This window comes from Panthera pardus, unplaced genomic scaffold, assembly GCF_024362965.1.
Source record: "Panthera pardus isolate Hobbes unplaced genomic scaffold, ASM2436296v1 HiC_scaffold_26, whole genome shotgun sequence".
In the NCBI taxonomy this organism is placed as follows: domain Eukaryota; kingdom Metazoa; phylum Chordata; class Mammalia; order Carnivora; family Felidae; genus Panthera; species Panthera pardus.
Window position 1 is genome coordinate 21,360,794 of NW_026526832.1, and position 23,431 is coordinate 21,384,224.

Genomic DNA, 23,431 nt, shown 5'->3' on the forward strand with positions numbered 1-23,431 from the left:
GTGAGGAGGGCACAGGAATCTGCATTTTTAACAGCCTCTCATAATAATGATGCAGGTGGTCTGCAGGCCACAACCTAGGAAAGCAAGACCTTGAGGTAGCGAATTACCATTTTTCTTCAGGTTAATTTCCTCTGTCTGGCATCTGAATAAAAATAACTTCTTTGAGTTTCAGTGTGAATACATTTGTGCATTCCTGACTTTATCCATTCTCAGCTGCTATCTCTTTAAGGCCAAATTTTCTAATATACATTGTTATACCAGGTCTTCTCCAAAGGCTCTCAGACTCTGTTGTTTTGTGTTGTTTTGCTGTTCTCACATTCTCTTTTATAAGGTGGGTCCTGATTTCACAGATGTTAAAATGAAAACAGATGTGCATCTTGGTTATTGATGAAATATGGTAGAGAGTTCAGGAATAAGATGATTAATGGTTAGCTCGATGTAAGTCTACAAGTAATATAAAACACCTGTAGACATTATGGTTTCAGAACAGAAGGTGGGTGTAATAAACGTGGACAAGAGAACAATAATAATAAACAAACCCAGAGGTAGTGTAGGGCCGATGAGAGAAAGTACTGATGTCCTTGTACTCTGTAGGAGGGAGTCATGTCAGTGCTGTCTAAACTGAAACATGTCACTGAAAAACATGATTCTAACCTGTTAACTTACTGTTAATAATCCCTATTCTTAACTTAGAGGGGTCTTTTAGGAAATGCTTCTTGTGATGAAGAAAACATATTTAAAGTTCAATAATTCTACTTCACCTCAGTTTCTTTTTCCTTTTGTTACATTCAATACAAAGTAATAAATAAACATTAAATTTTTTTTGAATTCAATACAAGTAAATTTTATACTTTTTATTTTAAAATAGTGTAATCCCATTTTGATAAAAACACTTGTGCTTCTCAGTCACGTCTGTGTATAGAAGAAGGCTGCCTTGGCATTCATCTATATTGATGAAGGCTTTTGCTGGGTGATAGGATTTGGGATAAATTTTGAACTTTCATCTTTGTATTTCTGTAGTGTTTGAAATACTTACAATATTTCATTAATTTATTTTCCAACAATGGTTTTTCTTGAAAAAAATAAAAAGGACAAGAGGCAAATATGCTATATGATGTTGGCAGCATTTAATTCTAATATGAATGGTTGTTCTTTCCCCTTTTGTTCTTTTCTCTATTTTAATTTTTTTTTAAAGAGAGAGGGTGCAAGTGAGTGAGGGGCAGAAAGAGAGGGAGAGAGAATCCAACGAGGGGCAGACAGAGAGAGAATGGGGAAGCAGGGCTCTAGCTCACTCGATGTGGGGCTCAAACTCACGAACCATGAGATCATGGCCTGAGCCAAAGTCAGATGCTTAACCACTGAGCCACACGGGCACCCTTAAAATTTTTGAAAAACAAGTTGACTATAGCTCTTGCTCAATGAAGGTCACAAGAAGATCACACAGACGTTAATAAAATACACCTTAATTATTGTTCTGCATGGTAAGCAAGCATAGCTGGTAGTAATTAAGATGTCTTGCCAAGTGAAAGAAAATATTTTGTTTTCCTTCCTCTTACTCCTACTTGTCCCAAATCAGTTTTCTTAGTCTCACAGTAAAAGCCACCATTTGTTAGTAAAAGGGTATGGCCTGAAATATCTTGAGATAAGCTGAAAGTAAATGAGGGTGTTTATTATAGGTGGGTTCAGTGTCTTTATTTTTATTTTTTTATTGATTATTATTTTTTAATATGAAATTTATTGTCAAATTGGTTTCCATACAACACCCAGTGCTCATCCCAAAAGGTGCCCTCCTCAATACCCATCACCCACCCTCCCCTCCCTCCCACCCCGCATCAGCCCTCAGTTTGTTCTTAGTTTTTAAGAGTCTCTTATGCTTTGGCTCTCTCCCACTCTGACTTCTTTTTTTTTTTTTTTTTTCCTTCCCCTCCCCCATGGGTTTCTGTTAAGTTTCTCAGGATCCACATAAGAGTGGGTTCAGTGTTTTTAAAATAAGGAGGCGAGATGATCTGCCAAGTTGCTGGCTTCTGTTGTAAAGATTATCTGAAATCAAGAAAAGGCACTAAGAAAGCCTCTTACATTTCATACACATACCTTTTTGAAATGTATAAATGGCATAAATGATATTAATGAGAACGCAGAAACCATAACCTTCTTTGGAATTGTTTCCATTTGAACATTTCAGGGTACAAGTCAGAGACCGAGAAATCAAAGTCAACATCTTTGATATGGCTGGCCATCCTTTCTTCTATGAGGTAAGAAAGCCTTTTTGAGAAAACCAACATCCAGTATTGTCAGTGGATTCAGGGAAAGATCCTGAGTTACCTGAAACGACCAATATTCAAATCACGTATAAAATTAGGTGAATTTAGCTGGTGTTCGTGGCTTCCTTTCTGAGCCTAAACTTCATAGAAACCTATTGGTCTTTTGTTCCATTCCCTCAAACTGTGGTAGGAAAGTTCATTGCTAATGTTTCAAACACGTTTTAACTTTCAAAGGACTGTTGCTTTTAACTTTGTACCTTAGCCCAGAATGTGACAGGACAATTATATTCATACTTGGACTTAAGAATTCAGCAATGCGACTTCTTTCATAGCACAGTACTAGAGTGAGCTCTCCAGTTCACTCTGCAGCCTTATGTGTTACCTCTCTGGAGAGAGTCCCACCTGCTTTACTTTGTCTTCTTGTCCTGAGTAGTCTCAAAGTGAATCTCATGGCCATTCTCTTTTGTTTTTCCTTCCTTGGGTTATTGATTTTCCCTGAAGAGGCTCTCTGTTCTTTTCTAGTTTGGGCCATTTCACTTCTGCTATTTATTATTTCCTTCCTTCTACTTGCTTTGTGTTTCTTTTGCTCTTATTCTGGGTTCTTTATGTGGGAGCTTAGATTATTGATTTGAGACTTTCTGCATTTTTGATGTGTGTGTTTGGTGCTATCAGTTCCCCTCTCAGCACTGCTTAGCTGTGTCCCACACATTTTGATATGTTGTATTTTCAATTTCATTAATATTTCATCTTATTCATTCAATGTGTTTTTTTTTTTAATTTCTCTTGAGACTTTCTGTTTGAACTATGGGTTATTTAGAAGTGCGTTGTTTAGTTTCCAAGTGTTAGAGATTTTTTGGTTATCTTCCTGTTATTAATTTCTGGTTTGAGTCCATTGTGATCAGAGAACACACTGTATGATTTTGATTTCTTTTAAATTTGTTGAGGTTTTTTTCATGACCCAGGGTATGGTCTATCTTGGTCTTCTGTGGGCACTTGAAAAGATGTGTATTCTGCTATTGTTGGATGGAGAGCTCTATAAATATTTATTAGGTCTTGTTGGTCAGTGGTATTGTTGAATTCTTTTATATTCTTGCTGATCTTTTGTTTGGTTGTTCTATCGATTACTGAGAGAGGGGTATTAAAGTCTCCAACTATAACTGTGGACTTGTCTGTTTCACTTCTTTCGTATTTGCTTTATATGTGTTGCAACTCTGTTATTTGGTACATACATATTTATGATTGCTATGTCTTCATTATATAGTTTTATTTTTATATAATGCCCCCTCTGTCTCTGTAATCATTTTTGCTCTGATGTCTACTTTATCTGATATTAATATAGCCAATTTTTGCTTTCCTTTAATGTTTGCATGATATATCCTTTTCTATCTTTTTACTTTCAGTCTGCTTATATCATTGTATTTGAAGTAACTGTCTTGTAGACATGGGTCATGTTTTTCAATCTATTATGCCAATTTCTATCCTTTAATTGAAATCTTTAGACCACTTACATTTAATGTAATTATGAATATATTAGGGTACAAGTCTGCCATTTATTTTTCATTTTCTGTTTGTTCTGTTTTCCAGTTCTCTGTTTTCTGTTCCCTGCCATCTATGGGTTAGTCGAACACTTTTTGAATTCCATTCGATTTGTCCATAGTGGTTTTTTTTTTTTTCTGAAAGTAATTAAATTGGATTTTATTTTATTATTTATTTGTTTATTTATTTAATATGAAACTTATTGTCAAATTGGTTTCCATACAACGCCCAGTGCTCATCCCAAAAGGTGTCCTCCTCAATACCCATCACCCACCCTCCCCTCCTCCCACCCCCCCATCAACCCTCAGTTTGTTCTCAGTTTTTAAGAGTCTCTTATGTTTTGGCTCCCTCCCTCTCTAACCTTTTTTTTTCCCCTTCCCTTCCCCCATGGTCTTCTGTTAAGTTTCTCAGGATCCACATAAGAGTGAACACATATGGTATCCATCTTTCTCTGTATGACTTATTTCACTTAGCATAACATTCTCCAGTTCCATCCACATTGCTACAAAAGGCTATATTTCATTCTTTCTTATTGCCACGTAGTATTCCATTGTGTATATAAACCACAATTTCTTTATCCATTCATCAGTTGATGGACATTTAGGCTCTTTACATAATTTGGCTATTGTTGAAAGTGCTGCTATAAACATTGGGGTACAAGTGCCCCTATGCATCAGCACTCCTGTATCCCTTGGGTAAATTCCTAGCAGTGCTATTGCTGGGTCCTAGGGTAGATCTATTTTTAATTTTTTGAGGAACCTCCACACTATTTTCCAGAGCGGCTGCACCAGTTTGCATTCCCACCAACAGTGCATGAGGGTTCCCGTTTCTCCACATCCTCGCCAGCATCTATAGTCTCCTGATTTGTTCATTTTGGCCACTCTGACTGGCGTGAGGTGGTATCTGAGTGTGGTTTTGATTTGTATTTCCCTGATGAGGAGCGATGTTGAGCATCTTTTCATGTGCATGTTGGCCATCCGGATGTCTTCTTTAGAGAAGTGTCTATTCATGTTTTCTGCCCATTTCTTCACTGGATTATTTGTTTTTCGGGTGTGGGGTTTGGTGAGCTCTTTATAGATTTTGGATACTAGCCTTTTGTCTGATATGTCATTTGCAAATATCTTTTCCCATTCTGTTGGTTGCCTTTTAGTTTTGTTGATTGTTTCCTTTGCAGTGCAGAAGCTTTTTATCTTCATGAGGTCCCATAGGTCTTCAATTTCCTTCATAAACTTTCTATAGTTTTCAGCATACAGATCTTTTACATCTTTGGTTAGATTTATTCCTAGGTATTTTATGCTTCTTGGTGCAATTGTGAATGGGATCAGTTTCTTTATTTGTCTTTCTGTTGCTTCATTATTAGTGTGTAAGAATGCAACTGATTTCTATACGTTGATTTTGTATCTTGAGACTTTGCTGAATTCATGTATCAGTTCTAGCAGACTTTTGGTGGAATCCGTCAGGTTTTCCATGTATAATATCATGTCATCTGCAAAAAGCGAAAGCTTGACTTCATCTTTGCCAATTTTGATGCCTTTGATTTCCTTTTGTTGTCTGATTGCTGATGCTAGCACTTCCAACACTATGTTAAACATCAGTGGTGAGAGTGGACCTGTCGTGTTCCTGATCTCAGGGGGAAAGCTCTCAGTTTTTCCCCCATTGAGGATGATATTAGCTGTGGGCTTTTCATAAATGGCTTTTATGATGTTTAAGTATGTTCCCTCTATCCCGACCTTCTCGAGGGTCTTTATTAAGAAAGGATGCTGAATTTTGTCAAATGCTTTTTCTGCATCAATTGACAGGATCATATGGTTCTTATCTTTTCTTTTATTGATGTGATGTATCACATTGATTGATTTGCGAATGTTGAACCAGCCCTGCATCCCAGGAATGAATCCCACTTGATCATGGTGAATAATTCTTTTTATATGCTGTTGAATTTGACTTGCTAGTATCTTGTTGAGAATTTTTGCATCCATATTCATCAGGGATATTGGCCTATAGTTCTCTTTTTTTTGCTGGGTCTCTGTCTGCTTTAGGAATCAAAGTAATGCTGGCTTCATAGAATGAGTCTGGAAGTTTTCCTTCCCTTTCTATTTTTTGGAACAGCTTGAGAAGGATAGGTATTATCTCTGCTTTAAATGTCTGGTAGAATTCCCCTGGGAAGCCATCTGGTCGTGGACTCTTATTTGTTGGGAGATTTTTGATAACTGATTCAATTTCTTCACTGGTTATAGGTCTTTTCAAGTTTTCTATTTCTTCCTGTTTGAGTTTTGGAAGTGTGTGGGTGCTTAGGAATTTGTCCATTTCTTCCAGGCTGTCCAGTTTGTTGGCAAATAATTTTTCATAGTATTCCCTGATAATTGCTTGTATTGCTGAGGGATTGGTTGTAATAATTCCATTTTCATTCATGATTTTATCTATTTGGGTCATCTCCCTTTTCTTCTTGAGAAGCCTGGCTAGAGGTTTGTCAATTTTGTTTATTTTTTCAAAAAACCAACTCTTGATTTCGTTGATCTGCTCTACAGTTTTTTTAGATTCTATATTGTTTATTTCTGCTCTGATCTTTATTATTTCTCTTCTGCTGCTGGGTTTGGGGTATCTTGGCTGTTCTGCTTCTATTTCCTTTAGGTGTGCTGTTAGATTTTGTATTTGGGATTTTTCTTGTTTCTTGAGATAGGCCTGGATTGCAATGTATTTTCCTCTCAGGACTGACTTCACTGCATGCCAGAGTGTTTGGATTATGGTGTTTTCATTTTCATTTGTTTCCATATATTTTTTAATTTCTTCTCTGATTGCCTGGTTGACCCATTCATTCTTTAGTAGGGTGTTCTTTAACCTCCATGCTTTTGGAGGTTTTCCAGACTTTTTCCTGTGGTTGATTTCAAGCTTCATAGCGTTGTGGTCTGAAAGTGTGCATGGTATGATCTCAATTCTTTTATACTTATGAAGGGCTATTTTGTGACCCAGTATGTGATCAATCTTGGAGAATGTTCCATGTTACTCGAGAAGAAAGTATATTCTGTTGCTTTGCGATGCAGAGTTCTAAATATATCTGTCAAGTCCATCTGTTCCAATGTATCATTCAGGGCCCTTGTTAATTTATTGATCCTGTGTCTAGATGATCTATCCATTACTGTAAGTGAAGTATTAAAGTCCCCTGCAATTACCACATTCTTATCAATGAGGTTGCTTATGTTTGTGATTAATTGCTTTATATATTTGGGGGCTCCCGTATTCGGCGCATAGACATTTATAATTGTTAGCTCTTCCTGATGGATAGACCCTGTAATTATTATATAATGCCCTTCTTCATCTCTTGTTACAGCCTTTAATTTAAAGTCTAGTTTGTCTGATATAAGTATGGCTACTCCAGCTTTCTTTTGACTTCCAGTAGCATGATAGATAGTTCTCCATCCCCTCACTTTCAATCTGAAAGTGTCCTCAGGTCTAAAATGAGTCTCTTGTAGACAGCAAATAGATGGGCCTTGTTTTTTTATCCATTCTGATACCCTGTGTCTTTTGGTTGGCGCATTTAGTCCATTTACATTCAGTGTTATAGAAAGATATGGGTTTAGAGTATTGTGATGTCTGTAGGTTTCATGCTTATAGTGATGTCTCTGGTACTTTGTGGTCCTTGCAACATTTCACTTACAGAATCCCCCTTAGGATCTCTTGTAGGGCTGGTTTAGTGGTGATGAATTCCTTCAGTTTTTGTTTGTTTGGGAAGACCTTTATCTCTCCTTCTATTCTGAATGACAGACTTGCTGGATAAAGGATTCTCTGCTGCATAGTTTTCTGTTCATCACATTGAAGATTTCCTGCCATTCCTTTCTGGCCTGCCAAGTTTCAGTAGATAGGTCTGTCACTAGTCTTATCAGTCTCCCTTTATATGTTAGAGCATGTTTATCCCTAGCTGCTTTCAGAATTTTCTCTTTATCCTTGTATTTTGCCAGTTTCACTATGATATGTTACAATTCAAGTTACGTCTGAAGGGAGTTCTCTGTGCCTCTTGGATTTCAATGGCTTTTTCCTTCCCCAGATCAGGGAAGTTCTCAGCTATGATTCCTATTATACGGATATTGTTGCGTTTGATTGCATCACTTAGTTCTCTAATTCTCCCCTCATAGTCCCGGATTTTTTTATCTCTCTTTTTCTCAGCTTCCTCTTTTTCCATAATTTTATCTTCTAATTCACCTATTCTCTCCTCTGCCTCTTCAATCCAAGCTGTGGTCGCCTCCATTTTATTTTGCACCTCATTTATAGCTTTTTTTAGCTCCTCATGACTATTTCTTAGTCCCCTGATCTCTGTAGCAATAGATTCTCTGCTGTCCTCTATACTTTTTTCAAACCCAGCAATTAATTTTATGACTATCATTCTAAATTCCTGTTCCGTTATATTGCTTAAATCGTTTTTGATCAATTCGTTAGCTGTCTCTACTTCCTGGAGTTTCTTTTGAGGAGAATTCTTACGTTTTGTCATTTTGGATAGTCCCTGGGGTGATGTGGCACTGCAGGGCACTTCCCCTGTGCTGTCTGGAGTAACTCGTATTGGTGGGTGGGGCCGCGGTCGGACCTGATGTCTGTCCCCAACCCACTGCTGGGGCCACAGCCAGACTGGTGTGTACCTTGTCTTCCCCTCTCCCAGGGGCAGGATTCACTGTGGAATTGTGTGGCCCCTGTCTGGGCTACTTGCACACTGCCAGGCTTGTAGTGCTGCTTTGATGGGATCTGGCGTATTAGCCGGGGTGGATCCGCAAGGTGCACAGGGGCAGGAGGGGCAGGCTCAGATCGCTTTGCCATTGGTGGTCCCCTGCGGGAGGGGCCCTGCAGCACCAGGAGGGAGGCTCACCTGTCAGAGGGATGGATCCACAGAAGCACAGTGTTGGGTGTTTGCGCGGTGCAAGCAAGTTTGATGACGGGAACTGTTCCCTTTGGGGTTTCGGCTGGGGGATGGGAGAGGGAGATGGTGCTGGCCAGCGCCTTTGTTCCCCGCTGAGCTGAGCTCTGTCTTCCAGGGCTCAACACCTCTCCCTCCTGGTGTCCTCTCGCCCTCCCGCTCTCCGAGCAGAGCTGTTGACTTTTAACATTCCAGATGTTAAGTCCCGCTGGCTGTCAGAACTCACGCAGTCCGGCCCCTCCGCTTTTGCAAGTCAGACTCGGGGGCTCTGCCCTGCCGGGTGGGCTGGCCCTCCACCGCCCCGGCTCCCTCCCGCCACGTCCGTGTAGTGCGTACCGCCTCTCCGCCCTTCCTACCCTCTTCCTTGGGCCTCTTGTTTATGCTTGGCTCCGGAGAGTCTGTTTTGCTAGTCTTCTGGCGGTTTTCTGGGTTATTTAGGCAGGTGTGGGTGGAATCTAAGTGATCAGCAGGACGAGGTGAGCCCAGTGTCCTCCTACACTGCCATCTTCTCAAACTCCTCCATAATGTTTTTGAATAAATCTCTCTGAATGGCCGCATTAGTGGGTGGTCTAGTTATAACACTATTTAAATTATCACAGTCTTCTGATATCATCATTTTAACAGTTTGAGTGGAATTGTAGAAACTTTTCCTCCCTTTGCATCTCTTTATCTTCCCCCATTTATGATTGTCTTAAAATTTTCTCTATATACCTTTAGAACTGCATGAGACAGTGTTTAATCTTTGCTTAACTGTCACACATAATTTAGAAAACTCAAGAAAGAAGGAAAGAAAGCCTGTTATATTCACTCATATTTTTGTTTACTCTGATCTTTCACCCTTCGCTGTATTCCATACTCCTTCTTCATCATTTCCTTTCTATTTAAAGAACTTCCTTTAGCCATTCTCTTAGCATAAGTCTACTGACAACAGATTCTCTCCTAGTTTTCTTTGATTGAGATTGTCTCAATTTCCCATTTGTGCCTGAAGAATATTTTTTCTTGTTATAGGGTTCTGCGTTGATATTTCTTTTTTTTTTTTTTTTCAGCACTTGAAAAATAGTGTACTTCTTTCCTTTGGCCTCCATGGATTCTGATGAGAAATCTGCCCCTTTGACTACAGAGAACAGGCTTTTGTTGGGCTTTTATTTGTCTGTACCCATTGACATTTCTAAGTTGTACTTCTTCAGTGACATATCTTAGATATATGAGGCAAAAGAAAATCCGGGAAACTTACCACTGTGTCATTCGTTGGGCCTCGAGGTCCCTAGCTTATCTGCTTTCTTCTCTCTACCTTCCAATGTCTTCTTATATAGGTTTTATATATAACACTCGGGGTTTTTTACCTGTACTTAGCAGGAAGAATAGGGAAAAGTATATCTACTCTATCTTCCTGGAAAAAAAAATAATAATGTAATGCCTGTAAAATCTTCCATCTTGTGAATATACCCAAATATATAGGTAAAATGAATTATTTTTTTAATGTTTATTTAGTTTTGAGAGAGAGAGAGAGAGAGAGAGAGAGTGCAAGCAGGAGAGGGCCAGAGAGAGAGGGGGGCAGAGGATCCAAACAAAGCAGGCTCCATGCTGACAGTAGAGAGCCCAACACGGGGCTCGAACCCACGAACTATGAGATCATGACCTGAGCCAAAACCAAGAATCAGATGCTCAACCGACTGAGCCACCCAGGTGCCCCTAAAATGAAATCTTTTTAAATGTGGAGGCTTATACTTTACAAGTATAGAGTACTGTCAGTGAAAAAAGAACAGAAGTTCTAGATTACCACAAACTTGACACAGATTCTAATTACTGGAAATGCTAGAATAAATCTTAGATTTCTTCAAAGTCATAAAAATGGAGAGTTAGAAAATGTCTGAGAATTAATGTGGTCCAGCTTCTTTCTGCCCATTGTAGGATTTCTTTCTGTAGCATTCCTGATCAATGGCCATCATTCATTCACCTCATACCAATATGCCAGTTTCTGTGTTGGCCACTGGTAATACATAGCCCCTGTCCACATGGAACATAAATATGTCAGAGCACAACATGTTGCACAAATGACCGATTGCTTAGGAGCATTTAATATCCAGCCCTAGCTTATCTGGGAGGACAGGAAGTCTTGTTGAAGGAAACAATGTTTATATTGAGCATTGATGGATAAGTAAGGATTACGTAGATTGGTGGGAATCCAGGGATGGTACACGGGATAGTTTTGAGTGGTACAGACTGAATAGTTTCGAGAATGAATGTCTCTAATGATGGGGTCGCACTGCTTCACAAGTTCATCCTTTATAGAGTTAAAAACTCTAGATTAACGGCTCCCTTATGAAGGCTGCCTTCCTTTGACGTTCAGTATTAATTCTGGCCTTGTTTTTGGAGCAACATACTGAGTCTGTGCTTTCTAATATTTGTTAATCTGGTCTTTTTCAGGTAAAATATTTTCTAGTCCTGCCCCAGCTGGGCCTATCAGCATCCTTTGTGGGTAATTTCTAGTTAGTTGATAGGGAGCTGGGGACCGAACATAACATTCCAGATTGTCTAATGAAAAACACGGAGTGTTCCTTTACTTCCTACCATTAGACACCAGACTTCCGTCAATGCAACCTGAAATTATAATAGCTTTTTTTCAGCAGCTTAAAAAAGATAGAAGCATAATTAATAGAAGCTCCTTGAAATCACCACTTCTGAAGTACCTTTTCTCTGAATAGCTTTGATTTCTCCTTTTTTGTCAAATAGTTGGCTGGCTGCAGCTCAAACCCTCCTTTTTGACAAGACCGAAGCCGTCTTCTTCCTAAGTCCCAAGCTGCCCAAAGTATACTTTTGCTCAGCACACACCTGGTTTTGAAGCACCCATAGCCATTCTCATGATCCCTGACTTCCCCCAGTCCTTGAGGCCTGTCCTCCATTGAAGCTTCTGTTGTCATCTGTCCTCCAGACAGGTTTACCCAAAGGGTCTGCTGAGAAAGGACAGTCGCTTAGAGTGTGAGACAGCACTCTCCAAGGAAATGTCAGAGAGGATTGTGAGGGAATGGCGGGCCTGTATCTTACCAGCAGTCCTGCTTCCACTGATGTACACAACTATATTCTGGGGCTTGTTGGTAGGAGTTACATGGTCTATAGAAACCTCTTGAGGCCCAAGTGATATTAAACTAGCAGCTTTCTCTGACCTATAAGCTGGAAAGTTTGCCATCTTTGCTTTAAGAAATAATCCCGATTCCCTTAGCATCCTATTTAATTAAACTTTGGATGCAGCAAGACTTCCAGGACTAATATTAGAAAGCTGTTTTGGGAGATGAGAATAATAGAACTGTAGGGGACCATTGAGGCATCGACTTTGACCTTTTCGTTTTTACAGATGAGGAAGCGAAAGCTTGAGGTCATAAAGCCACTTACTCAAGATTACAGAGGTAACTAGCTGCTGAGCCCAGACTTGAACTTGAGTCAGTTGAAAGAGAAATCCGTGAGGCTTGCCTAAGTCTCTGTTTACACACAATTCTCCCTCTGGATAACATCATTTGCATCTTGGAATTCGTTCCTTTCCCCTTTGGCCTCTACTTTCATTCCTGACGTTCAGCTATTCTTTTTTATTTTTTTTTAATGTTTATTCATTTTTGAGAGACAGAGAGAGACAGAGCATGAGTGGGGAAGGGGCAGAGAGAGGGAGACACAGAATCTGAAGCAGGCTCTAGGCTCTGAGCTGTCAGCGCAGAGCCCGACGCGGGGCTTGAACTCATGAACTGTGAGATCATGACCTGAGCTGAAGTTGGACACTCAACCGACTGAGCCACCGAGGCACCCCCTGACATTCAGCTATTCTTGATTTAAAATGTCTCAAATACTTTCACCTGCTAGGCCCTGTTGGCGACACAAAGATGGACGTATCAGGATGCATGCCTTCACATTCTTACAGTCTAGTGGGGAAGGCAGCTGTATATGCTACCAACTATAAAACTAGACAGGAAGTGATAACGAGCGCTACTGGAAGCACAGAGCCTGTGGTGTTTCAGGGATGAAGAAGTTAGATTCTGTTTGGCAGGGGTAGGAGGTTAGATGATGAGGCACGGGGCAGAGAAAAACTACATGAAAGATACGGTGTTATAGCTAAACTTGAAAGATTGAAGGTAAAGAGGTGTCTGTTTCCAGGTGGAATTAGGTTTGGGGAAAGAGAGATTATCCAGTTTGAAGTGCAGTGGGTAGGAGGAGGGTAGGACTGGAAAGTTGGTGGAGGACTGATCAGAAACTTTTAACGTCAATGAAAAGAATTTGAACTTTAGGAGGTTGGCAGTAGGGAAACACTAAAGAATTTTTGAACCAGGGCTCTCAAAAGATAAATACACAGTATGTATAATGTTGCTGGGGAGATTACTTAGAAAATTCTTGGACTGGTAGTCAAGAGATAGTGTAATGTTGGCAAGTGGAAATGGAAAGGAAGTGACAGGTGCAGGAAATATGGCAGAGGAAGCTTCTACAGGATTGTTTGTCCCTGATGTGCAAAAAGGCAGAAGAAAGCAGCAAAGGTTAACGCTAGGCTTTCAATCCACGTGACTCAGAGAATGGTGTGCCCCTATTATGACTAGAAGTTCAAGGGAAGGAAGAGATTGGGAAGGAGTAAGATGGAGGCTTTTCTGTTGTACACATTGAATTTGAGATTCTGGCAGGACATTCAGCAGGAAGAGTCTAGAGCTAACTGGAAATGCAGGTCTGTGAGAACAGATGAAAAGGCTCACCTTGCAGGATCTCACAGTTGAAACTGTGCAGGTGGCTGGTGTTGCTGAGTTGGGAGGAAGGATGGAAGAAGAAAGTCTGAGGGCCCGGGACAGGATTTGGGGAAGGATGGTGGCAGGCTGGAGCGGGAGCAATGGAGAGAGGAGGAGTTGGTAAAAGACCAGTCAAGAACCTGGAGAAGGTGGTGTTTGGGAGCCAAGGCAACATGAGTTTCAGGAAAGAAGGGAGAGGCCCGTTTTCACTACTGCGGGCGGGCTGAGGACCATGAGGACTGGGGAGAAGACTCTTGCCGTTCATCACTTTACATGCTTTATGGTTTTGTTGGTCTTAATTGTAGAGGATAGCTTCTTCTGTTTCTGCAAATTAGTAGGCGTAGGCAGTCTTGGTTCAGGTGTCTATCTATACTCAGAAACCTAAACTTCATGCCTGATGCGTGTAAGATGTCTTCATTTCTTACCGCATATCCAGCGTGAGTGCGTATATACTGGAATTCCATGAGAAGGTGGGTAATGCGTGGCCTCTGTCAAGGTTCTTACTGGAATTTTGGCTGAAACCCCCAATCTGTCAGTGTCGTTCCTCACCCACCCCATCTGTCATTGCCTCTGCCACGTCAGTGTGTCCTGTACTTCGTGCTGCCTCTTCCTAGAGTTACGTACATGCCCCAGAAGCGAGACACCGTTTCTAATAAAAAATATCAAAGGAGGACAATCAGAATGAATGTGAGGAAGGAAGGAGGAAGGTGCTTATACACACTGTTTTCCAGGCACCATTTAGGTGATTTGCCTTCAGTATCTCATTTAATCCTCATAATAACCCTGTGAAGTAAGTGGCATTGTCCCCATTTTACAGATGAGATAACTGAGATGCAGAGAGGTTAAGTGACTTGCCCAAGATCACACAACTAGTAAGTAAGTGTGAACCCAGATCTGACTCCAGAGCCTGTGCTCTTTCCCATTACATCACACTGAGGCTCTGAGTTCAGAGTTCTAAAGTTGGTGTGCAGACCCAAGAGTCATGGGGAAGCTCTGCCTGATGTTCTGGGGGAGCCAGCTTTGGGATGTGATATATAGAGGTCTGTGCCTATTGCTGACGCTTATGTCATTTTTGCCTTAAGTTCTTCATTGTTCACTCACTTTCCGGTTCTTCCTAAGAAGAGCTTCACTCTATGGAATTTATGTTATTTTAAGGTCTACTAACAAGAATTAAAGATTGATTGCCTCAGGGCGCCTGGGTGGCTCAGTCAGTTAAACGTCCGACTTCGGCTCAGGTCATGAACTCACGGTCTGTGGGTTCGAGCCCCATGTCCAGCTCTGTGCTGACAACTTGGAGCCTGGAGCCTGCTTTGGATTCTGTGTCTCCCTCTCTCTCTGCCCCTCCCGTGCTCATGCTTTGTCTCTCTCTGTCTCTCAAAAATAAATAAACACTAAAAAAATTTGCCTTGGGGTGCCTGGGTGGCTCAGTCGGTTAAGCGTCCAACTTTGGCTCAGGTCATGATCTTGTGGTTTGTGAGACTGAGCCCCATGTCGGCCTCTGTGCTGACAGCTCAGAGCCTGGAGCCTGCTTCAGATTCTGTGTCTCTGTCTCTCTCTGCCCCTCCCCCCTCAAAATAAAATAAACATAAAAAATTTTTTTAAATAAATAAAAGAAAATAGAAAAGATTGCCTCCAGGGAATGGAACTCAAGGTGAGGAGGGTGGGGCAGGAGGCTGTTGTTTTCATCACAAGATGAAAACTAGGCTTGTACTAGGCTGTTTTTTTTATCACGTTATTTTGATTTTCTAAAAAGTCCCTTAAAGACCAGTAGATATTGAGATATAATAGCAAATACTATGACTACACCAAAGAACACACTTTGTTACATTCATGACTGTGAGATATATTCTTATAAAATCACAAAACCTACAATTTGTGCACCTGTTCTTTTATGTGAAGGTTCGTAATGAGTTTTACAAGGATACACAGGGTGTAATACTGGTCTATGATGTTGGGCAGAAGGACTCCTTTGATGCCCTTGATGCTTGGCTGGCAGAGATGAAACAAGACCTTGGACCTCATGGAAACATGGAAAATATTGTATTTGCAGTGTGTGCCAACAAGGTAACTGTTTTGGAAATGTTTGCTCAACCTTCTGAATTCATTATGGGAGGAGTGCAGCTCTGAGTTTGGGGGAAGAAATGAAAAGAAGTCCTTATTCTATGATATAGGAATCAACATCTTTTCAAAACCTATATCCCTAAGACATAAAGAATAAAACCACAAACTCTGGTGTACCAGGATATTTATCCATTTTCTTCTGGTGCCATACTTGGGGAAGGGTATTGGTGACTGAGCAGGATAGGTAGACCCTCTGAGTAGGAAGAGTTTTCTCAAAGGATATAGGGGGAAGTGTGGGACAGGCACTTGCCATTTTGCCACAGAATATCAGTCTGTGTTCAATATTAGCAATTTTTTTTGTCCCTTGTGGTCCGTATAATTGCATATACTAGTGCTGGGGGTTCCTTTAGGAGTGGTTTTTGCTTCAAGAAAGAATTGATGAAGACCTCACTGGGCCTGTTTTAGTGGGTCATGTTTGGGGTCTTCTCTGTGTCCTCCAACTTCCTATTTCAGATTGACTGTACCAAGCACCGCTGTGTAGATGAAAGCGAAGGGCGTCTCTGGGCCGAAAGCAAAGGGTTCTTGTACTTTGAAACTTCAGCACAAACCGGAGAAGGAATCAATGAAATGTTCCAGGTAAACTAGCATTGTTTTGTTTGTATCAAGGCTGACCATGCCCAATTTTAGTTTAAATTATGAGAAACAAAAATGTAATAGGAATTTGTCATTAGAATAAGCTTGGTCTTTCAGAAGGTGGTGAGAAAAGATTGAGAGAGAGAAAGAGGGGGAGAGAGAGAGAGAGAGAGAGAGAGAGAGTGTGTGTGTGTGTGTGTGTGTGTGTGTGATGTCTGCCTGCTGACTACAGACCTGAGTGATTGTCAGAGTTACTATGGGAAATTCTTCAAAATACAGATTTCTGGGCTCTAGACCCACCAGAAGCTTAGTGCTGTGATGGAGCTCAGGAATCTATATTTTGAAAAACCTTTCTAGGTGATTCTGATGATCATCAAGTTTAACGACAGTTATTATATACTGACAGTAGAACAAAGATTTTCTTTAAAACTGCCTTTGGTTAATGGTGTTACATTTGCACGCATAGTTATGTGGAAGCATTACTTTGGCAAAATTGCCTTGGCAGAGTGAATGTGTATGGTGCAGCTAGAGAATAGGGGACTGTCATTGCAGAGTCCAGCCAGTCACACATAAAAATAAGGTCTTACCCACCAAGTAGGCGATGGAAGGATGTACTCATGTTGCAACCTGAATGAATGGTCATTTTTAAAAAAATTACTAATCTTGAATCATTTTAAGGGAATGAGGCTTTTTAAAATAATAAATTATAAAGTCAACTCTTAATTACAGATACATTTGGAGGTAAGTGGTGGCATGAATTATGCATTTTTTCTTATGAATATATCTGATATTTTGGGAATTTTTAACATTTCAAAGAGTGTAGCTATACTGTAACGAGTTGTTCTTAATTATTGAGTGGGATTTTATTTAATCTTTTATGCTGAATTTCTTTCTCATAAGATGTCACCGCCCCTACTAGAAGACAAGTTTCATCCTTGGCTGACAGGCTAAATTGGGCATCAGTAGCTTCTATTTCAAGACCAAATAAGGTTGATGTTGACTTGCCACACTCTGTATCCCATTTAGTACATGGTCCTGTGTGAGTTTGTACCTATTCACTCATGTGCAGTAACGATGCTTAATCATTTGAATAGTATTTTATAATTCTGGCGAAGTTTACATGTTTCATCTCATTTGAGACTCTTACTGTACGATGGGTATTGTTCTCATTTCCGATGTTATAGTATCTAAGAGTAGTAAAGTGACTTCTTCAAGGACTATAAATAATGACTGTTGAAAATTAAATTTCTTTCAGCACTTCAAAGGCGATGGTCCATTCTCTCCTGGCCTGTGTTGAATCTCATGAGACGTTAGCACCCATTTTTACTCTTATTCTTTTGTACATAATGTGTTGTGTTTTTTTCCCCATCCAGCCACTTTCAAGAGTTCATCTTTGGCTTTTAGCATGTGGACCATGTGCCTGGGTGTGGTTCTCTTTATATTTGCCCTGAATGGTTTTTCTTGAGTTTCTCAGATTGCTAGGCAGGTGTTTTTCACCACTATTTGTTCAAAAGTTTTTTGGCTCAGGGTGTCTGGGTGGCTCAGTCGGTTGGGCATCAGATTTTGGCTCGGGTCATGATCTCGCGGTTTGTGAGTTTGAGCCCCATGTGGGGCTCTGTGCTGACAGCTCAGTGCCTGGAGCCTGCTTCGAATTCTGTGTCTCCTTCTCTCTCTGCTCCTCCCCTGCTCATATTCTCTCTCCCTTTCAAAAATAAAGACTAAAAAAATTTTTTTTTAAAGTTTTTTGGCTCTATTTCTACTCTTTTCCTTCTGGGACTCCAGTTACATGTATATCAGACCATTTGATTTTGTCCCACCGTCCTTGAGGCTATGTTTATTTTTCTTCCCTTTTTGTCTCTTTTTCAGATTGCGTAGTCTCTATGGTGACAGTGCACAGAGTATGAGATATGAGCAGGATCAAAAAATAGTTTTCACTTCAGACAACAAAAAAAATAGGCAAAGAATCTGAACAATTTACAGAAAAAGCAATAAGCATATGAAAAGACACTCCACTTCACTTACAATTAAAGAAATGCAAATTAAAACTGTGTGACACATGTAGGTTTGGCAGAAGGGAAGCTGTATGATAATGCCCCATAGTGACAAGGGTGTAGAGAAATAACACTGTCAGACACTGTGATGGGAGTGTAAACGGCACCGTTTTTTCGTATGAAAATTGTCAAAATCAAAAATTAAAATGCCCGTACACTGTTATTTAGTACTTCTGCTTTTAGGAATTTGTTTTAAAGCAGTATCTCCACACGTGTGTGGAGATACATACACACACACTCACACACACGTGTGGAGATACACACACACACACACTCACACACACACACACACACAAAGTATTCACTAAAACACTGTGTGCAGTAGCAAAACCTGGAGACAATAGCCTTGTCTAAGAAAATAGGGAGTTGGTTAAATAAATTAAGATATAGTCACACAGTGGAATACTGAACAGTCATTAAAAAGGAAGAAAGTGTCTAGAGGCAGCTGGAGAAAGGGCCCAAGGTCTATTTTTATGTGAAAAAATGCAAGGAGCTAAGCAGTATGTTTAATCTGCTCTCTTTTATGTAAAAGTTTAGTGTGTAGATGGAGGTACTGGTATTCTGATAGAAAATTTTTCTGGAAAGATACTCAAAAAAAATATTAACAATGGTTACTTCAAGGAGAAGAACTTGAGGGACAGAGAGACATAGTTTTCATTTTACACTTTCATTTACCATTTGAATTTTTCTAACGGTATTCATCTACTACTTTTTTTTTTAACATTTATTCTTTTTTGAGAGACAGAGACAGAGATGCAGCGGGGAAGGGGTAGAGAGAGGGAGACACAGAATCCGAAGCAGGCTGCAGGCTCTGAGCTGTCAGCACAGAGCCCGACGCGGGGCTCGAACTCACAAACTGTGAGATCATGACCTGAGCCGAAGTCAGACGCTCAACCGACTGAGCCACCCAGGCGCCCCAAGATTTTTGTTTTTTAAGTTTTTTTATTGTCTATTTATTTTTGAGAGAGACAGAGACAGAATGCGAGTGGGTTAGGAGCAGAGAGAGAGGGAGACACAGAATCCGAAGCAGGCTCCAGGCTCCGAGCTGTCAGCACAGAGCCCGACGCGGGGCTCGAACTCACAAACCGTGAGATCATGACCTGAGCCGAAGTCAGACGCTCAACCGACTGAGCCACTCAGGCGCCCCTCATCTACTACTTTGTAACTTCAAGTATGGTTATTTGAGAATAGGATTATGAGCCATTTCAATTTTATTCCTTATACTTTTGTGTTCTTAAAAAAAATACACAAGCACACGCACACACATATAAACATGCACAGTAGGATGAAAGAAAAAAAATCTTCCAAACTATATTTGCTTTATGGTGAATTTTAAGAGTTATTGGAATGTATTAAAATTCTTTAAGTTATGCTTAAAAGGAATTCCTGTTTTCACAAAGTCAGTTCTATTCTGGGATGATTTCTTTTTGCAGACCTTTTACGTATCCATAGTTGATTTATGTGAAAATGGCGGGAAACGTCCTATCACGAATAGCAGCGCTAGTTTCACCAAAGAACAAGCAGACACCATTCGCAGAATTCGAAACAGTAAGGACAGTTGGGACATGTTGGGAGTCAAACCTGGGGCCTCAAGGTAAGCAGTGCTCTAGGATATTAGCGCTGAGTGCTATCAGTTGTCAATGTTACAGGTCCGGTACATCCTCTTGTAATTGGCTAGAAATATGAAGTTTGTAGAAATGTGTTAGATTATGTTATAACTCTTCTTCACTGAATTAACTGAGTACCAAAGAAACAAAATAGAGGGCACAGTTGCCTGATGAGGGAACTTTGTGGTGTATTGCCTAAAAACTTTCTGAAACAGCATGCTCTGATTTTGTCTGTGTTGAAAAAGAGCCTACAAGCAAATGTAACCTTAAAAAAAAAATACCTTATAAAATCATAGAGTTTTAGAAGAGGAAAAGCACGTTAGCAGCTTATCCAAACATTTCATTTTATAGGTGAGAAAACTGGGATTCGTGAGACTAAACGCATGTTCAAGGACCCTAGGCTGATTCTGTCTCTTTTCTACTGCACTTAAAATAGTGCTAGGTCCTCATCTGTGTGTGAATTTATGTTAAATGGTTTTATTTTTAGCCAAAAGAAATATTTGGGAGGAAGAGAAATACAATCACTTTTCTTTGTTGCTTGTGTAAAAATAAATCCTTGTTCAGTATGGTTATATAACTTTTAACAATATAATGCTTCTGTTACTGCACATGTTATCATTTTTATTGGAATTATAAGGGTTCTCGGATCTTTTTATTTTATACCATAACTTTTCTCCCCATCCTTCTCCCTTTCTACTTTTTCATCTTTATTCCCACAAAAGAAAACTACATGTTGAAATGCCTTCTTGGCACCAATAGCATTAAGTTTCTCTTTTCCATTTTGGTCTCATAGCATATCTTCGAGTCTAGAAGGCAAGAGGGGAGGGGGAGAGGAAGACAGTAACTGGTCACCGTGACTTGCCAGGCATTACTGAGGAGGCTTTAAGCACCTGAACAATTCAGATGGTCTCATGTATATAGCTCAATTAATTGTGCCTTTTAAATGTCCTTTTGGATTTCCATAGTCTCCTTCTAAAGTCTTTTGTTTCACCTCCAAGGGATATTGGCTCTAAAATTAAGAAACTCTACTTGTTAGTTAGCTTAGAACAGGAAGGAAAAATAAAATTTGGGTTCCTTACTTATTTACTATGTTAATTGGAATCTACCAAAATTTATAGGACTTCCTTAAGTTCTATACTGTTAATCAATATAAACATGTACTTTTCTTATCTTTGTTTCTCTGGGTCTATCAAACAAATTTTATATGGCAGTGAGCACATTTCAGAGAACCTATAAGCAGTTTTTAAAGGTATAAAGAGTTTTATTGTCTGTTCAGTGATGTGTTTACTATTCTTGAACTTTAAGAAAATTTTCATTTTCAGTAGAATTAATGTGTTACTTTGTTAAAAATATTTAATATATTTTTTATTTTGGAGAAGAATTCTGGCAATTCAGATTTCTTCAGACAGGGAAAATAGGATTTTTGTTAGCTAATATCAAAAGTAAAAAAGCCCCGTGCATGTTTTAAAACAAGAAAATTCGGGACTCGTCTGAGAGCAGAAAGCAAAAAAAGCCTTACAATACATGCCCCCAGCCTGAACTGTTAAGATGACCCTGTGGCCTCAGTCTTTCCAGGTAGACACACAAATTTTCCGTCACCTGCAAGATAATCAAAGACCATCTCTAATTCAGAGAGCCAAATAGAAATCCTTCTGATAAAAAAGGAAGGAGAAAAACTAGGGCATTTGGGAAAGCACCACATCCAGGCTTATAGGATAATTGGAGCCCTGAATTACACAAGGAAGGTGGGAAATAAAACCATCTGGTAAGGACAGAGCTAAACCTGGCCAGAGGAGGCGCTGGGCACTTAGAAGCGTCTGGAGCCTGACACCAGAGGATGCTGAAGAGCAGGGAGAGGGGCATGTGGTCTCCAGGCTCCTCCCCAGCCGGTCCCTGCTTCTCGAAGAGCTCCGAAGCCTAAAGAGCCCTCCTGGAGCTTTCCTGGCCTTTGCGGACACATTCTGTGCTGCTCCTTTCCTCTCTGGATTATGTTCACTTCTCTCTCGCTGTAGCTCTCAGGTACCCCTCTGCAGCGTCCCTTTCTTGGTCAATGGTGTGACCATCTTCCCTGAGCCTGAGTTCCTGTGACCCTGGAACTCATTTCAGCCCATTTTCTAACATTTTCTCCACCCATACATCCAGCTCATCATCTGCTTCTGCCAACTCATAATGTTATCTCTCGTCTTCGCTTGTTTGTCTCCACAAACACCTTGATCCAGACTCTTGGGACTTGTGCTTGGGTTATTGTGACAACCTCCTACCTGTCTCCCAACTTCAAAAAACAGCTTTCTTAGCACCCTTTTGTCACGAAACACCTACTGATGTCATTGTTCATCAGATTCACTTTTTTGTTGTTTTAGTTCCAAGGCCCTTCTCCTACTGACCCCTGCTTCCTGACCAACTTTGTTTTTGTTACCTCCCAGCGGTGTCCTCATGGAACTTCATGCCGTGGCCCTGCTGTTCCTAGTCTTTGCCAGCTCTCTCCCAGTTGCTCTGTCTTTCCCCACCTTCCTTCAGAACCCTGTTCCAGAGGCCTTCCCCAGTCGCCCCACACCCTCATCGTGAGTGCCTGCTGGGTACTGCGGACCTTTTCATCGGATCTTTCTTTTACCAAGGGCTTTCTTGGTGTTTCCATACTCACTTCACCCTGTGTTTCTTTTTCTACTTTTACGTAACGTATTACTTATTTGTATATTGTCGGTCTCCTAGTCCTTTAGTCCCCCTTTTGAGAAGAGGTGGTCATTATTTGGGAGATACTTTCTGCAAGAGTTACTATGGAACCCCTGACAACCCAGCTGCAGGGGGTGGGGGCTGGCCTGTGGCTGACACAGAGCTCTGCTGCTCTCTCGTAGGGATGAAGTCAACAAAGCCTATCGGAAACTCGCTGTGCTGCTTCACCCTGACAAGTGCGTGGCGCCTGGTAGTGAAGATGCCTTCAAAGCAGTTGTGAATGCCCGGACAGCCCTCCTGAAAAACATCAAATAGGAAGTAAGAGACAAAGACAAGTGTGGGCCTCACGTACAAACTGACTCTCCCTAGAAGGGAAATAACCAACATGGATTTTTTTTCTCCACAAAATCCTACTGCTTTTTTCACCCGTGTTGTCATTTGTAAATTAGAAATCGAGGTGCCTGTTACCATTTCGCAGACATTTTTCAGAGCAGTGAAGAGAACCGAGCACCCCTTGTACACTGTAGTTCATTTCATATTTCCAGGTAATCTGAATTTTTTCCCTTTCATTTGTAAGCTCTGTAATTGTAGCATCCCATATGCACTTCACTCAGGAAAGTCCGTGAGGTTTCTGGAGGGAGGAAGGAGGATAGGAGAACCCTTACACTTTTTCTTTCTTTTTTTTTTTTTAATTCATCAGAGAAGGAAACAACAAAAACAAGGAAACAATACCAAAAACCCCCAAAGTTTGGTGGGACCTCACAAGCGAGTCGTTCCTCTTACAAGTTCCTTAGGTGGTATTTGAACCATCGTTCGATCTATAATTAATGAACTCTCGACAGCCCTTTGGAAGTTTGTGAGTTGAGGCGATACCGTTCTGAGTTGAGCAGCCCTTTCAGCACCTGCAGTCTGGTCCCCTTCTCCAGCCACCAGGGGGAGGGACGAGCTGGTCCTGAGAGAG

The 23,431-nt window shown here is 40.6% G+C and overlaps 1 protein-coding gene across 4 annotated transcripts in view; it reads left to right on the forward strand.

Moving 5' to 3' along the window:
* The window catches only part of DNAJC27 (DnaJ heat shock protein family (Hsp40) member C27), a 30,636-nt gene extending 7,647 nt beyond the window's left edge, over positions 1 to 22,989 (forward strand). For 2 of the 4 annotated variants that reach the window (XM_019450325.2, XM_019450330.2), the window contains exons 3-7: positions 2,183 to 2,252; positions 15,348 to 15,512; positions 16,023 to 16,145; positions 19,627 to 19,787; positions 22,653 to 22,989. In XM_019450325.2, coding sequence (XP_019305870.1) covers positions 2,183 to 2,252; positions 15,348 to 15,512; positions 16,023 to 16,145; positions 19,627 to 19,787; positions 22,653 to 22,785 — 652 coding nt within the window. In that variant the 3' untranslated portion in view covers positions 22,786 to 22,989. Of the gene's footprint in view, positions 1 to 2,182; positions 2,253 to 15,347; positions 15,513 to 16,022; positions 16,146 to 17,042; positions 19,121 to 19,626; positions 19,788 to 22,652 lie in introns of those variants that run through there. The other 2 variants (XM_019450345.2, XM_019450338.2) reach the window with 2 other exon arrangements.
* Positions 22,990 to 23,431: the final 442 nt, after the last annotated feature.